The 18,336-nt window shown below is 33.6% G+C and overlaps 1 protein-coding gene across 1 annotated transcript in view; it reads left to right on the plus strand.

Annotated features, from left to right (window-relative positions):
- Positions 1-17,921, plus strand: part of LOC149796896 (fatty acid hydroxylase domain-containing protein 2-like) — a 45,318-nt gene extending 27,397 nt beyond the window's left edge. The window contains exons 4-7 of the mRNA XM_089961550.1: positions 959-1,080; positions 3,882-4,090; positions 9,255-9,527; positions 12,526-17,921. Coding sequence (XP_089817676.1) covers positions 959-1,080; positions 3,882-4,090; positions 9,255-9,527; positions 12,526-12,685 — 764 coding nt within the window. The 3' untranslated portion in view covers positions 12,686-17,921. The remainder of the gene's footprint in view (positions 1-958; positions 1,081-3,881; positions 4,091-9,254; positions 9,528-12,525) is intronic.
- The last annotated feature ends 415 nt before the right edge of the window (positions 17,922-18,336 follow it).

Below are 18,336 nucleotides of genomic sequence, written 5' to 3' on the forward strand. Positions count from 1 at the left end.
GTATTTAGAAGATATGCATTACATAAATTATCAATACAGTTGTATTTAGAATATATGTATTACATAAAATCATCAATACAGCTGTAATTAGTATATATGATTACAGGAAATGATCAAGACAACTGTATTTAGAATATATATATTACATAATATTATCAATACAGCAGGTGATCTGGATATATATTAACTGCCTCTTATACACTATTTCGTCATAAAATTAGTTTAAAACTGTAAGTGAACCAGTAGGCCTAACGGGAAATGATGGGACAGACTTCGCTAAGTTTGGGATGTACCAGTTTATTAGATTGTCTGTTTTCTTAAATCATCAGGCAAATATATTCAGAAAAAATATACAAATCATTGAAACCAAAGCCTATGTATTATTTTATTAAAGATTTAACTTTAAAATGCAAATTATGTAGGTCAGAAACGTATGGGACAATGCTATGTTGTGGAATTCGCGAGATGCGCTTTTAAGGTCTAAGCTGTTTTCTAACTTGACACGTATTTGCGAAAATACGGGAAAAAACAGCAAATCAGATGCTATTTATTTGCCTAAAATTAATACAAGTATGTACACAAATAAATAAACCATAAATTTGCGATCCTGTCAGTGGATTTTGTAATGAACCTATATTATAGTGAGTGATTGCATTACGAAATCTCTCCATCTAAAAATAGATGCACGCACATCTGTGTTGATTCTGTAGGAAAAAAGGGACTGCAACTTGTGATGGTGGGACCCTTATTTTTAACAATAATGGGAGTCCTGGACTCCTAGTTTTAAAATCCTAGCAATACCTCTGCTGTTTATTGCTAACTAGCATAATGCACAAAATTTACATCACAATTTTGCTGATTTTTATGAATTTATTTTTAAAAATTCAATAAAAATAGTAGAATTTCTAGTAACCTTAACAAGTACAAACCTAGTTTCAAAACATATTTCTATTTACAGGAACTGTAGTCGTGACTATTGGTATCTTTTGGCTGGCCAATATTGGTCTTGTATTCTTGGAAGTAACTGGTAGACCAAAAGCCTTGCTGAAGTACAAGATTCAGGAAGACAAGAAAGTACAAGTGAATAGACTATTTCATTCATCACACACACTGAAATCTAACACTGAACTTTGTCAATTTAGGATACTCAGCAGTCTTTTGTAATGCTCCTTAATTGGGGACCATTAGTATCTGGGGTACAGTTTATCATACATTTCCATGTAATAGCCCATACTTTTGTGGACAGTTAGTGACAGGGTACAGTTTTTCAAACATTTCACTGTAATTACCATTACTTGGGGACAGTTAGTGACAGCGTACTGTTTTTCAAACATTTCACTGTAATTACCCTTACTTGGAGACAGTTAGTGAGAGGGTACTGTTTTTCAAACATTTCACTGTAATTACCCTTACTTGGAGACAGTTAGTGACAGGGTACAGTTTTTCAAACATTTCACTGTAATTACCCTTACTTGGAGATAGTGACAGGGTACAGTTTTTCAAACATTTCACTGTAATTACCGTTACATGGGGACAGTTAGTGACAGGGTACTGTTTTTCAAGTTTTCATGTAATGACCTGTTCATGGGGGTGAATTTTGTTTATTGACAATTAGTGACAGGAATCAGTTTTTCATACTTTTCCATGTAATGACCCTTACTTGGGGACAATTAGTGACAGGGTACTATTTTCCATACTTTTCCATGGAATGGCAGTTATCTGAGGACAATCAGTGACAGGGTACTGTTTTCTATACTGTTCCATGTAATGGTGGTTACTTTGGGGACAATCATTGACAAGGTACTGTTTTCCGTACTTGTCCATGTAATCGTGGTTACTTGATGACAATTAGTGACAGGCTACTGTTTTCCACACCTTTCCATGCAATGGCATTTACAAGAGGATAATTAATGACACGGTACTATTTCCATTCTTTTCCATGTAATGGTGGTTACTTGGGGACACCTAATGACAGGGATCTGTTTTTCATACTTTTCCATGTGATAACCCTTACTTGGGGACAGTTAGTGACAGGGTACTATTTTCCATACTGTTCCATATAATGGCAGTTACTTGGGGACAATCATTGACAGGGTACTGTTTTGTATACTGTTCCATGAAATGGCAGTTACTTGGAAACAGTCAGTGACAGGGTACGGTTTTCCATACTTTTCCATGTAAATAACGGTTACTTGGGGACAGTTAGTGATAGGGTAATATTTTCCACACTTTTCCAATATAATAATGGTAGTTACTTTGGGGACAATTAATGACAAGAACTGTTTTTCTTACTTTTTCATACCCAGTGTAAATTGATAGAATGACATAAGAACTTTTATGTCAGGTCAGATATTAAAAAAGGCAACAGTGGCTCTGAACAACTATTCTGACAAATAATCAGGGCCTTTGGATGTTTGAGTGGTCTGAGTTGCTCTCCTTTACAGATCACTCATCTCTCTGACATCTGTATTCATGGGTTTGAATCTTGGCCAAACCATTATGGGTATGTGAAAAAACTTTCTATGGGATGGTGGCTCTTCCCACGATATCCCAACTTCTTCCTTCACAAAATATACTGACTGCCATGTGTAGCCTATTATATGTTGAAAAATGGCCGTAAACCACACAAAACCAAAAGTCTGATGAATAATCAACTTAAAGCAGCTATGCAGGAATAGGAGTAATTTTGAAGTAATGAGGCATTCACATCACACATAAAGCATGGAGTAATTATCATACAGTGATGCATACACATGTGTGCACACACAGACACACACACCCAAGGATTTAAGCAAGTTAAATACTGCATGCATGCATGTATACATACATACATTCATACATACATACAAACATACACACACACACACATACATACATACATACATGGGGCCCTGAGTGGCTGAGTGGTCTAAAGCACTCTCCGTTACGGATCACTGCCATCTCATCTCTGTCTGCAAGGGTTCGAGTCTCAGATTCGGCTAATGTGAGTATGTGAGAAAGTTTGCCAGTAGCTTCTCGTGGGTCGGTGGTTCTTTCCGGGGTTTTCCCTGGTTCTTCCTCCACCATTAATACTGGCCGCCATGTATAGCCTATCGTGTGCTGAAAAATGGCATTAAACCCTACAACAACAACAACAACATACATACATACATACATACATACATACATACATACATAACAGAAGTTAAATATTATTTTAATACTCAGTATGGTGACATAATTACACATGTACATGCATATTTCAAAGTAAGATTTACACAAACATTAAAACATTGTTTTAAGATGCATGTATTAATAAGATAAACATAATAAACACATACATGCATAACACCAGAAGTAGAATGTAATAGAATAACAATTATTTGAACTTAACAGATGAGGAGGGCATGAGAAGAGTTTGAATGATCAAAATGTGGCCCAATCAGAAGTGGATGAATATACTGGTAGCAACAGCCACTTCACATTTGTAAAAAAAATGCTTTGGAGCTGCAACGAGAGAGGGGAATTGTGGGCTGATTTTTGATGGAAGAAATTTTGTTCAACAGGATCACATATTTGGTACAAGATGGACTCAAAGAGGACAATATCAGGGTCACCCAAATAACAGATCATAGCTGGACACATTGGCAAATTAAAGTTCCAGTTAAAATAATTCTATAGAAATGACAGCTGAATCTGTATTATGTAACACCATTAATATCAGAAGATTGAATGAATATAAACAACATGTCAAGTTAATTATTTCTTCAAAAGTATTTTTATGTTTATGATATTGTTTCATACATTGAAAGTTTTGTTCTGATTTGAAAATAATATGACCTTGCTAATCCAAACTTTTGGAATTAAAAATACTTCTTTCTTTTATTATTTACATTTTGCAGGTGGACAAAGAGAAGCTAAACAAAGCTGTTTGGTTAGTTATGTTCAACCAGACAGTGATAGGTATTCCCTTTGTCTATATAGCCTATCATATAATGAAGTGGCGCGGATGTACCTTTCGAGCTGAGGATTTACCCACCTTCCACTGGACACTGTTTGAACTCATGATCTTCTCCCTGGTAGAGGAAGTCTTTTTCTACTACTCACACAGGTCATGAGATATTAAATGAATGTATAATCTTAAAGCATTTGCATTATTTGTTTTGTTTACTTATGTGCATCAGTTTCTCATTCTTTTAGTTACCAGTCTGTAGCTATCAGTGTACAGTCTCATAACAAGTACTTAGCATACTTTATGAACAATGAAACCCATTTTATGAAAGTCAGATAACATCTACATTACGTCCTTTATTCATTTTGAACTTTGGTACAGTATTGCTTTATACGAATAGATTGTGCCCTGGTAAGCTAGAATTCCCATCTTGGCTGTGTTAGTATCACTGTATCATGGCACAATTCACAAATGAGACATAGAATTTTGCAGATCACTTGTCTGTTATTGCCACTATTATTACATCAACGCCAACCATTATACATGTGGCATAATCATTATGCTTTTTTTAACCTATTTGCACCTTACACTCACATGTATATGGATTTCGCTTCTTTGGTACAATATAAAAGATAAGAAAAATATAGCAATAAAAAATTGACTTTTAATTTTTATTATCTCATAATATAAATGTGAGAATATTATGAAACAGAATTCTGATTGCTGCATAATAATGGTGCTCATGTGCATTAGTCCATCCTAGACCTACATGTGCTTTCCATATTTACTATTTATAGCCACTGTATATGAGACCTGTATATGATACAGTTCCAACAAAACACTGGTTTTTAAATTTGCTTCATAGAGCCATTATATTGATAGTAATTTAGGTAGCAGACCGGTCTATATTTTTAATGAAAATGGGTGCCACATGTTAAGCGAAACAGTCATTTTTTATGTGACTTATGGATGTTATATGATTGAAACATATTCGAGCAAAAGGGTCTTTTTCAACTTCAAAACATGTCAGCTCAGGAAAAGGACCAATCACTGGTGCTTTATAAGAGACAATGTTCAAAAAGGGCCAGCTTTTGTCCCCCAGGTTAGTGATAAATTAAAGTATAAGTGTATTTGTTATGGTAATGCCATATCCGGCATATAACAACGGCAAAATATGATATAATGAAATAGTGTGAAATTAACAGTTAATTTTGTGCCTAAATAGGCCTGAATTTAATAATAAACTCAAATTTTATCAGATTTCCAGCTCTTTAAAGTCTTCAAAATTCAAGGTTGTGTTTGATTTTTGACAGAAGATACTTTTCGTAACCATCAAACACATATGCATATTGAATACATGTTCCCATTTGCACTCATAACAAACAGAAAAATGAAAGCAAAGTGCATTTCTTACATCACCTGCCATGTCGGTACTTTAAGCCTACTTCACTGTAACACAAAATGTAATGTTAAAAAGTTTCTTTAAACAAAATTGATGTTTAAATGTCAATTGATATTTGGGTGGGAAATGGTATTTTTTAAAATGCTTCTGGTTGGGTTATTTTTTGAGGCATTCATATTAGAATATCTGGATGGGAGTGGGTAAGTATAGAAGAAGCATATTGAGAAATGGCAACAAAAAAGGCAGCAGATAATTAATTTTTTTATTAAAATGTTCTGTTAAAAGGCAATAATGGTAAGAAATAAAATCCCCATATATTTTTTCATTACCTTGATCATATTAAGTTGCATTTATTAAAGTCAATCACACTAACCTTCACCTTGGTTATCTCGATAACCCATGTATGTCAAACATTTTGGTCGGACATAAGTTTCAGTCCGAAATAACGTGTTGGCCCACTTAATCTGGTCCGGTCCAGAAACAATTCTTATTGTTATGTTCATTTTTTCCTGCTTATCTCAACCCCTGTTATGTCAATAACCCCATTATGTCAGGCATAAGTTTCAGTCCAAAGTAACATGTGGATCCACTTAATTTGATGAAATTAAACTTTTAATGTCTGTCTCAGAGAAAGTTTACAAGAAATGATCCAGTGTTTCCACCTCTACCAGCTAGGATGGAAAAAGTCGGTACAAGATCAAATTTTGCTGGCACAAAGGCTAATCAACCAACCTCGTCAATGCATGGTTTATCACTTGCATAGAGTGGAGAAAATTATACTACATTTAATGATGTTGACCTGAAAACTTACAGAGGTAAAGATAGGAAAAAATTCACAATGTGAAACACACTACTTTGTATTCCCATTCCAATATCGTTACTGTTAGTCACCAACTTAATCCATACATGATTAATAACTTTGGTACAGAGTTCACTTAGTAAGTAAATAGTTAAAATGTTTCCATTCTTGGTATGAATGAAAGCCTTCAACTGCACCATGGCTAGATCACATAACTTACAGTCATCTATAAATAGAAACCTGCAAAATTCCAAACCAAGCCAGGCCTCCAGGAAACAAATGTGGTTAGTAATTATTTCTGAACAAAAATAGATGCATCATTGGTATTTTTTTAAAAATCCATAGTGCCCAGTTTTGTTTTTTTAAATGAACTTGTCACTTGCTATGCCATGATTACAGGTTCTTCAATGCAAATGGAATGAAGCAGAAAGTGACTGCTGTTATTAAAATCTATGCAACTGAAGAAGGAGTGTTTTTATTTGTATTGTTCATCTTGAATCGAAAATCGTAGCCTTGCAATCCATCAAAGTGATATGCTGACTCTCTTTCTGGTGCTGTGTTGTTGCTGACAATCACTGATCAAAGTCAGGAAGGATATGGGACTACAACTGTACGAATGGAATAAGTCAGCTTCTTACAGAATTTGATGTTGAGACAGTTAACTTTAAGGAGTTTAAAGTTTTACAGTTTGTTGGTACATGCATCTTTTTCTGTTACAGAGGAAATATTTGTCGGTAAAAGCTGGCATATACTCGTGTAACAGAACCTCTGATGATCATCAAAAGCGACCAATTTTCACAGTTTTGGTCGTTATCTTTTTTACTAATCACAAGTCAACACTAATAAAAGAAAATACTTTTTTAAAAGTATAGTCATATACCTACATGTACTTCACGTGGCCTACATTTTAGTCATTGTGAGAAGACTATTGCCTTGCTGAGGCTACCAAAGAGATGAGGCAGTTCAGAGGGAAATAAAACGAATTTCAAACCACTGACATTATTAATTTAAGTGTTGTAAAAATTTGTGACTTGTTACTTAATCTCAATGAAAAGACCTCCAATTATTTTTTTTTTTCTGGAACCTGACATGACTGAATTTTCATGTTGATTGTACATTAGAAATGCCATTTGTTTTTAAAAATCAAACTCCTAATTTTTCGTACTTCGGATGCATAATCATTGTTTAGCAGTAGATTTGTCAAGTAAACCATGATATCTCAGTACCCCGATATGTTGATGATTTTTGGACATCCCCAACATAATTGAGATAACTGGGTTTGACGGTATTAGATACCACTCATCTATGATTTTAAAATGTATTGGCACTCAGGTAAACATAATCATTATATGAATAATAACGTGAATCACAACAGGATATTTATCTCATGAAACTGACACTGAATCCAATAAAAATGCAATATTTGCTGGTAGCATTTTTCGTTTGTGTTAGTTTCATGATATATTTTAACACAGCTTTAAATTATTGTCTTTAGACTTGATTTAAAATAGACCTAGGGGAGCAGATTGGTCACCATTATGGATCACTGTCATCTCACCTCTGTTTGCATGGGTTTCAGTCTCGGGTTCAGCCAATTTGGGTATGTGAGAAAGCTTGCCAGTAGCTTCTCATGGGTTGGTGTTTTTTTCGGGGTTTTCCCAAGTTCTTCATCCACAATTATACTGGCCACCATGTATAGCCTTTCTTGTGCTGAAAAATGACCTAAAACCCTGCAACAACAAGAACATAACATAAACCTTCACATTGAGTTACAGGAACATTATTACACTAATAAAATTGATTACAGCAGTTTTCAAAGAAGTATTTATTGAAGGAAAGGATTTTTGTACCATTTGTTTATTTTTTTTAAACACTAGCAAAAAGCAAATTAATTGAAGCTTTGGATGTATCTGTTACCCTATGGAACCTTGCCAGCCATATTGTTTTTTATATATAGTAAACTGTCATCACATCGTGTATGCAGACTGATGGTGTACAGGTCAAATGGTTTCATTTTCAGTAATAATGTGTCAGACACTAGCTGTTCAAGTCCAACTGTAACCTCTTTTTATTTTTTATTATATTTTCTTTATCCATTCTTTTAAATATAAATAAGCTTCTACTTATTTTGCACCTGTAATTTACGCATATTCTGATCACACCATTTTATTTCTGTCATTCTGAAACCTTGTCAGTACTAGGTAATATTGTAATATACATGGTGCCATTTATAAGTTCGAGCATGTAAAAATCATATAAAAGGTTAAGATGTTAAAATTCTTTTTAAAAAAATGTACAAAATGTAACACTGAAAGTAAAATATAAAACATATGGTAAAGATGTGTTTTGTAAAATGCATATTTTTAAAATTCCAAGAATTTGTCAGGTGGTACATCATCATAAAGATCTTTCATTGAATTCACATGACATATACTCTTATATCATAAAAAAGAACACGAAGCACTTAACATAAGACAAAAACACAATCAGTAGCTATCAGAATATGTAATGAGTTTGTTTTCAGGAATCCCCCAAAATGTAAAAGTGATCTACCGGTATACACAAATCAATTGACAATTTCATGTGATATCAACATGGGGTTTTCACAAATAGACAAATGATACCTAGTTGGTCCTGAATGAAAATGATGTTTCTAGCAGTCTTGAAGATCTTACTGTCACTACTTTCCAATGTTAGATGGTCATACTGAGATGGAGTTTACACCTTAAATATTCTGATAATGTCCGCTTGGTCCTAAATGATAGTGGTACCAATCTGACATACAATATGGCCTCCCACAGCAGCTAACTTGAAAATGTTGTTATTGCCAAAGAATATCAGAGATACTTTCAACACTCAGCAGTTAAAAAGAAGAAATGGTCTTACACTGAATTACTGGAAACTCTTGACAATCGGTATTGTATCAGTCACCTCAAGGGAGGACTCTTGTTTTTTCTTTTGTAGCTTATTGAAATATTCATGGAGAATTAACATCCAGCAAACAAGTCATATTCTGGTTGTAACAACATAATGAAAATTAAATCATGGAGGAAGAACATTGCACAAATACTTCTGCAGGTAAAAATTAAAAATTAACTTTGACCTTTAATTTCCCTTTCCAGGTTGCTTCATCACAGACTGATATACAGGCATATCCACAAAATCCACCATGAATGGACAGCCCCAATTGGCCTCATTTCTATTTATGCCCACCCTGTGGAGCATGTCTTCAGCAACCTCATACCCCCTGCCTTGGGGCCAATCTTCATGGGGTCTCACCTGGCTAGTGCCTGGCTGTGGTTCTGTATTGCCTTGCTATCCACCACTGTTGCCCACTGTGGATACCACTTTCCGCTGTTGCCTTCTCCCGAAGCCCATGATTACCACCACTTCAAGTAAGTACACCTGGTTTTACATCATCCTATGGATAAGTTAAAATTATATATTTAACACAAATAAATGCTATACTGTTAAATTTAGTTTGCACTCTGAATACCAAATAGATCATACAGCAAGCAGTGTCAGTGCAACTACCACTTTCAACTGCTGTTCACTCCAGTAGTCCATACTTACCACCAAATATTTTCAGTTAGTCTGAGGTGATACATGCACAGAGTGGATAAACCATAAACAGCAAGACCTTATTTATCTACACTAATAAGAGACTCAAAATTTTGCCAATAAATGAGAGTTTGAATGAAAGAGTTTAGGATATTCTAAATTTGCACCTTTAGACAATATACAGTGGAACCCCGCTATAACGCGATAATTGGGGTCCACAAAATTGGATTGCATTAATATCGGGGTCGCATTAATATGGGGTTTTAAAGTATTTTACTTTTTTCAGAGAACAAATCACTGTATTCATGCTTAATGTATATGATGGGTATCAACACCGTTTACTATCGTGTCATCGTGGCATTCAGTTCATCTATAATGTATGTAATTCCATTGAAAAATGGCACACAGACTTACAATATTCAATACTTTTCCCAGATCATTGTGTCTGAATTCAACGTTTAATATATAGTATGAACAGAGTATCAACGCCGTTTACTTGCCGTCTGATATCGTACCGTCGGGGCTTGAAATTAATCCATAAAATATGTAATTCCATTGTAAAAATTGCATACATATGTAAACTATTCAATAAATTTTTCACACATCATTATGTGTCTGAATTCAATGGGAAAAATTAACAGCAAAAATTAGGTTAAGAAAGACGAAGCACGTGTACGGTTCATTACGTTCCAGGGTCTATGAACAGTGTCAGTACAAATTTCATACTGCTAAGTTTTCTCATATGTGTTTCCGTGTACATTTATCCATTGCAAATTTCCAATAATTAACGCTTGTACGCCTATTCATTTGAACGACTACAACAAGAATAATTACCAATCAACACATGCTTTGAGTGTGCATATAACTTTTACTTCAGATTTTGTCAATATAGAAAGAATTGTGTGAAAACTACTTTACTAATCATTGCGCGAAGTGCAGAGAACGACTTGCGTTTGTGAACTAGCTTTCCCATAACGGTAAAATATATTTTTTTTAAAAATAGGAAATTAATAATAGTTCATAAACAAACACCATACCCATGTAAAACCCAAGAACTAAGTGCAGTAGGCCTGCAATGATCACAAGTCACTTAAAAAAAAAAAAATTAAAGCTGAACGCATGTACAATTTCATACCCTTTCAATTTCCAGCTAATAAAGAGGGTATTATTTACTAGTCAACTGATTGCGTCTAATAACACCGCCAAGCCCAGCAAACATGTTGGCGGCTTTCATTCTTTGATGTTTATTAAATTGTGAGAATCTTTAATCAACCACTGCATTGGCTGCTGCTTGTTTGTTTATGCAGTTAAAAGAAAAAACACATGTCGGCTATTGTTTGAGGAATGATTATATACAAAATTAATTGAAGACAATGACAAAGACGACTTACTGGCTTTACTCATAGATCAGTAACAAGCAACATTTCCAATAATGTTTATTTTGGCATAACACTTCAAGAACCTGGTGAAATTGTTAAATTTCAGAAGCCAAGCCATGATCATATTATATTCGAATTCATACTCGAACTCTTCCCAAAATGATAATAAACGTTTTACACACTATTTCTCGTACCTTTAAAAAAGTATTTTCCTGGGTACGAGAAAAATACATGTACATTATTTAAAATTTCAGAAACCACACTACGATCGTATTCTATATCATATTATACTCGAATTCATACACAATCCCTTCCCCAAAATGATAATAATTTGTTTGTTGCACAAAGTGCAGAGAACGAATTGCGTTTGTGAACTTGCATTTCCATAACGGTAAAATATTTTTTATAAAAAAATAGGAAATTAATAACAAGGTCATAAGTAAACCCCATACACATATAAAACCCAATGACTAAGTGCAGTAGGCCTGCAATGGCCACGAATCACTTTTATAAAAAAAAATTTTTTTTAAAGCTGAACGCATGTACAATTTCATACCATTTCAATTTCCAGCTAATAAAGTGGGCAGTTTTTACTAGTCAACTGATTGCGTCTATTAACAGTGCCAAGCCCAGCAAACATGTTGGCGGCTTTCGTTTTTTGATGTTTATTAAATTGTGAGAATCTTTTATCAGCCACCGCATTGTCTGATGCTTGGTTGTGTATGCAGTTAAAGAAGAAATACATCTTGGCTATTGTTTGAGCAACAATTGTATACAGAATTAATTGAAGACAATCACAAGGATGACTTACTGACTTTACTCATGGACCAATAATAAATGGCATTTCTGAAAATGTTTATTTTGGCATAACACTTCAAGAACCTGGTGATATTGTTAAATTTCAGAAGCTACGCGAACTCTTCACCAGAATGATAATAAACGTTTTACACACTATTTCTCATACCTAAAAAAATAAAATCCCGGTATGAGAAAAATACACATGTATTTAAAATTTCAGGAACCACGCCACGATCATATTAAATTCGAATTCATACTCGATCTCTTCCCCATAATGATAATACATTTTTTATACACTGTTTCATATACTTTGGAAAAAATGTTTTTTCATGTGCGAATGAATATAAGAAATTTTGGGAGCCACGCCACAACCGCGTTATATCCGAATTCGCGTTATAGCGGGGTTGCACTGTATTTGTGGTTTGAGTGAACGTTTTTAGTATCAGGGTTAACGAGTTTTGTACAAATTAGTAAGTTCTTTTAAATAATACTACTGCCTATAGGAAAGCCATTTGTGTTCAGTAATGACAAATAAATTCTGAAACTTCTTAGATACAACATAGTTTATATAAAAAATTTACTGTACCATGTCTGTGTTTCAAAATGTGTGACCCATTATTAAACATAATACATGTTCTTTTTGATGCTTCTCTAGGTTTAATCAAAACTATGGTGTTCTGGGTGTTCTGGATCGACTTCATGGCACTGATAACCAGTTCCGCGCCAGCAAGCAGTACCAGCGTCACATCCTACTGCTGACTCTAGCACCACTTACGGAACAAATTCCTGACTCTCCTAAGAAGAAGCCAGAGTAGTTCTGTAAAGAAAACAATGTAGCACTCAATGTACCATTTAAATCAAAGTAGGACCAAGATTTTTTAACTCTGTTTTTACCCTGGGCCATGACATACTATTGAGACCATGTGAGACTATTCTGTTGCTTAGTGTTCTGTAGATGTGAAAGTACTGTGGATATCACTTTGCTTAAGATGTACTAAATAGCCCCACCACATAAGATCTATACTTAGACTGTCATTGATTTAAGGTCATTTACAACAGATTTTTTTTTCTATTGCAAAAGAGGAAATATAGATTAAATTTAAATGCATGGACATCAGTTTGATTTAAATCTTCAAAAAAAAATTGGATAATTGACATTCTATTGGCATCAGTGTTATGTTGTGGTCTTTCAAATCAGAACACCACAGTGATGGTAAGTAATTATCTTTAGATTTCATGGCAGTTGTACAGATTTAAATCTCTTATGCAATAAATATTTAATATTTAGATATTTCTATTTATCTGTTGGGCTTTTTGTTTTCACTGTCATTTTTTAATGATATGATAAAAATGAAGGAACAGAGAATTTTGTTGAGTTAGTTAAAACATTGATTGATTGAACAGTCAAAGAACAATTTGATCAGAGATCTTTATTTCTTTAATAGTTCTACAATTGTAATGTATTTATGATATTTTTGTAGCTCACCTGGCCGTGGGAACTTATGGTATGGGTCTGTGTATGTCTCACATTGTGTATCGTCCATCCATTCATTGACAATTCGCTGTGACCACTCTGAAGTACATATTTCTGATCTCATTTAGCTCCAATTTGGAATATGAGTTTATATCATTAAAATCTCAAAAATGAGCAAGATAAATCTTTCATCTGATGGCCAACCTTGTTACATATCAGGAGGCCATATTTCTGATCTGATTTTGGTCAACTTTGGAATAGCATGCTTATATTATTAAGATTTCAGACAAATTTGATAATTGGCAAGAGCCTTGCATGCAGTTGAGGTGATCTTGCATGGTGGTTGAGCTTGTGCCCTCAGAAACCCTATTTCTGATTAATTTTTTATCAGACTTTTTTAATATTTGCTTTTATCATTAAGATCTCAGATGAGTTTCATAATGAATAAGATTGATGCTTAACAATAGGTCTGACGGTAAGAGCTTGTTATCCCTCTTGAAGCCATATTTAGACCAAACTTGAAATGTAGTTTATATTATGAAGATCTTGGATGGGTTCAGTAATGAGTGAGATCTGACATGTGAGATCATCTTGCCTCTGATTGGCTGAGCTTATTACCACTCTGTAGGCAAGATTTCTGATCTGATTAGATCAAATTTAGAATATATGCATATATCATCAAGATCTCAGATGGGTTTGATAATTCATAAGATCCACGCATAATAATAAGTGATCTTGTATCTTATTGCCTGAACTCATTACACTTGGGAGACCATAGTTCTGATTCAGTTTTCATAAAACCTGGAAAATATGCTTATACCATCATGATCTGTATAAGTTTGCTAATGAGTGTGATGCACACTTATTGATGAGTCACCAATGCATCTGTTTGGCTGAGCTTATTACCACTCTGAAAGTCCTATTTCTCTTCCAGTCTTGATCAGACTTGATGTCAAGATCTTGGATGAATTGAGAATGATTGAATCCACATATAACAATGAATGTAATCATGCATCAGATTGGTTGAGCTTGTGATCACTCCAAAAGTATTATTTGTGATCCTATTTTGATAAAACTTGGAATAAACACTTCTATCATCTGTGCATATTAATGAGTTGTTCTTGCATCTGATGTGCTGGGCTTCTTATGACTCTCGAAAGCATATTTTTGATCTGTTGGATTTATCGTCACCAAGATTTTGGATGAATTTGATTATGAGCAAGAGACAATGCATATTAATTCTGCTTTCATGCTTGGAAAGAATTTTTTCTGTCAGGATAGAGTAAAATAGGTAAAATCAACAAGATACAAAGTTTGAGACTTAGTCTATATGGTATGTGTTCTTACGATACTACATAAATCTGATAGTGAAATGATCAACTGTTAAGTTACCTAAGCCAGGTGAGCAATATCAGGTCCACTTGGGCTTCTTGTCAGTTTCAGTATTTAATGACAATTTTATCTAATTTTGTTATTCTGGCTTTGTACCTGAGAAATATTCCTAGAGGAGCCTTTATGTGTCAGGTTGTGAGACTTTGTGTAAGTAATTTTTAGACCGCATTATAATGCCAATATATTATTTAATTCTGTTTGAATATATTAATAAATAGAACAGAATAAATGAACAAAGAAGAAACAGTATTTTTAAAGTGAGGATCTATTTTATATTGAAACTGTGATTAGTCTCTTCTGAAGCCGTTTTTCAGAACCTGTTTTTAATTTGAAGTCGGCGAATGATATTACTCTTGGTCACTGATAATATACTCACAAACTTTACACATTCATTTTGTATTAATAAAGCAAGTCAAATATATGTTTCATTTTCTAGTATTAGTATTTTGTATGAGTGCAAAGATCTGGATATACAACAGTCAAAAATCTGTTCATGTTTGGCATTATTTATGGAGTATTTTTGCATAGTATAATTACTAAACAATTTCTCTAATGTCGGTTCTTGTTGTTAAATTCTTGTACATGATCATCAAACAATTAATTTTAAATGAATTTTAATAAGTATTCTCCAGATAAAGATCACTGAAATGTTTTCCTTAATGTGATTGTACATACTTTTTACAGTGTTAATGTTGACCAAATCCTAATGAGATTCTTGAAGCCTGAGCCCAAAGGACAGTTTGTACAAACTCCAGGGTATTAGTGAACAATGATACAGTTTTCTAATCTGGTTCTTTATCATTACATAATAGTTTTCCAGATGCTCCCCATCAGCTGATGTAAAACAAAGTATATGAGTGTCTCACAAAATAGCTAACTTTGTAGATCTACTGTAGAATGAGTGTCTCACAAAATAGCTGACTTTGTTGATCTACTGTATAATAGCCACTTCAGCTAATCACTCAATGTAATATCAGTCATTTCTGGAAAATAAAGCAAGTACCTTATGTTTGGCAGGCAATTCAGTGAAATTACAGAAATTCTTAACCATGGTTTGATTGGTACAAAAATGAGAATACATATCAGTTACTGTGGAGAAGATTACTTAAAAATCCCAATCATTTATTTTTATCACTGTTCTGTTCTACTGATGATTATAATAGGATTGCATATTTTCAGTCAATACACATGATGCGGGATTCAGTCATTTGTTTTAATGTGGTCCAGAAAAAGAATAACACTTAGGTATCGAAGCTACTGCATATGTTGATAAATGGTTATTGTCATATTCATATATTTCATCCACCAATATGCATGCATTTTTATGTCAGAATGTCTCTTAAGGTTCTACTTTTGATTTTTGTTATTGTACATTGAATGTGATGCGTTCACTTGCAACTGTTTTTCTATTATTTCTATTACCATGTCAAATTATGTCAGTGTTGTCTTTTTGATTTTTTGTTTTTTGTTTTTTTCTTCTTCAGAACTCCATACTGTCTGCAATGTCCATGAACGTGTTCACTGTTTTTTAAAAGATGACAAGTTCCAGTAGTCTTAATATTATCAAGCCAAAAATTATTTTGAAAGCCCTACTACTCTATCTTAGCTGTTTTATCTTTTGCTTATGCAGTTTTCATTTCAAGTCAGTATGATTTTAATTGCATTTTTTTATCACATCCGTGTCAGTTTGTTTGAGACAACACAGTATTAATTGGTTTTTTATTCTTCTTTCTTTTCTTCAGTATAGCCCAATATTAGTCCAGTAGATTCTGTCATAGACTGTTTGTGGAAAAGTTATTGTGTGATTTAGAATTATCTCACAGATAAATGGAGAATGTTTCACCCATTAAATATGTCATGAAAAGAGTGATGGTGATTGACTTGGAACTTTTAAGTATGTGGTGAAAATTTTATCAAAATTAGACTGGTGGTGATGAAATTCCTCAATTTTGAATTTTTCTACAGCAAGTATTACAAGCTGAAAAGTGTTTTACTGGGTGCATGACCAGTTGCCTCAGCACATGGGGAAATAATATGATTTGGTAAATATTCACACTGAGCTGAGTGTTTAGATAGCAAGTTGTTGGAATTTCTGTTTAGCAGTACTTGATGGAAGGCTACTATTCTAGGCCAAGAGGTCTGTTGCCATTTAAATTTGTTTCTTCTGTAACATTTAGTGTAGGCTTTGACTTTAAAAATCTTGTTTCTCTTGACAGACCAACCTTTACAGGACCTTTTTTCTCTAACCTTTTTATGCAGTGAAGTATAATCCATGATCCAAAACTTATTTCATTAGATATTTTTTCTGGATTTTTTTAACCATGGGAATGTAATAAATTTTGGGTAAAAAAAACTTGTACAGCTGATTTCTAGTCATATGTCAAAATCAGATTGGCTTAGTCAGAAAAATGTGTTTCCAGATTTTACCTCCGCTTTTTAAAAATATCTTTAGATAAAATTTACAACAAAAGGCATCAAGCTCCAATCAAGTGTTATTTTAAAACTTGCAATTGTAGGATCAAGAAATGTAGTCACTGTAAATGGTTTTTGTCTTTTTATCGTTGACATACACATTTATTTTTATATGCCATATTCAACATAATACCCTCACTTAAGTTGGGGGTTTTCGTGTGTAAATTTCATGAAGATATTCTCATCATGTATAAGCATACAGCAACAATATCATCAAATGTCACAATCCTGTGTATGTACAGCTTAGAAGAGTTGTCTCCCTTTATCTGTTTTGGTTTATCTTGACTTGGAAGGTGCAGTTTCTCGCTCCCTATATTATACTAAAAAAGGCATGTATAAGGTCCATTCTGGGCACTGATTTAACCCACAGAGTTAAGTGTTATCAAGAAATCAGGAATGATGTTTTTATGCTGATTTTTGCAGTCACATCCTTTAGCGTTAATTTGATCAAGTCATGTACATTTTAAAAAAGGCATTTTATGCAGTTTTTGAAAAAATCAGAGGCATGTGCAATTAGTTGGGCATTTGTTGATATTGTGTTGAATATGGTAGAGTCTTTTTTTTTTAGTTTGTAGTCAGGATGATCTTTTGAATTTTTTCAGTTGTTGTAATATTGCCTGGTGCTTTCTCAGTATTGTTCATGCCTGTGATAGTACAGTTATTTGCATCAGTAAATGTAAATAACTTCCAATGAATAAAGTTTTATGGCACCAGTTGTTTCGTTTTCTGTACTGTCACAACATTATAAACAATAATGTTCTAATCTTCATCGTATGATTATCTTGGTTCATTTCAACTCCTTTATTTAATTTGTATGCCAGAAGGCAGAAGATATTCTAAGCATGAAATCTGAAGATATGACCAGAAGAAATGAAGAGTATATGTGTATCTTCAAAAGGAAGAATGACATAGATATCATGTATGTCAAACACTGGTATGTAAACAAGACCAATCACAAGCTCATGTCTAATAAGATGGTATTACCAGTTTATCGCAAAACTGCCTTTACCAAATTTTCTTTTACTCAAAAAGCTGCCTACATAACATTGTTGCATAACAACACCATATATACATATTGTTGTCTGCAGTTTGTTAGGAGCAGTTGGTTGAACAAATAACATAGACTAT

The sequence above is a fragment of the Sinohyriopsis cumingii genome, chromosome 6, assembly GCF_028554795.1.
Source record: "Sinohyriopsis cumingii isolate HCF-2022 chromosome 6, ASM2855479v2, whole genome shotgun sequence".
Classification (NCBI taxonomy): Eukaryota; Metazoa; Mollusca; class Bivalvia; order Unionida; family Unionidae; genus Sinohyriopsis; species Sinohyriopsis cumingii.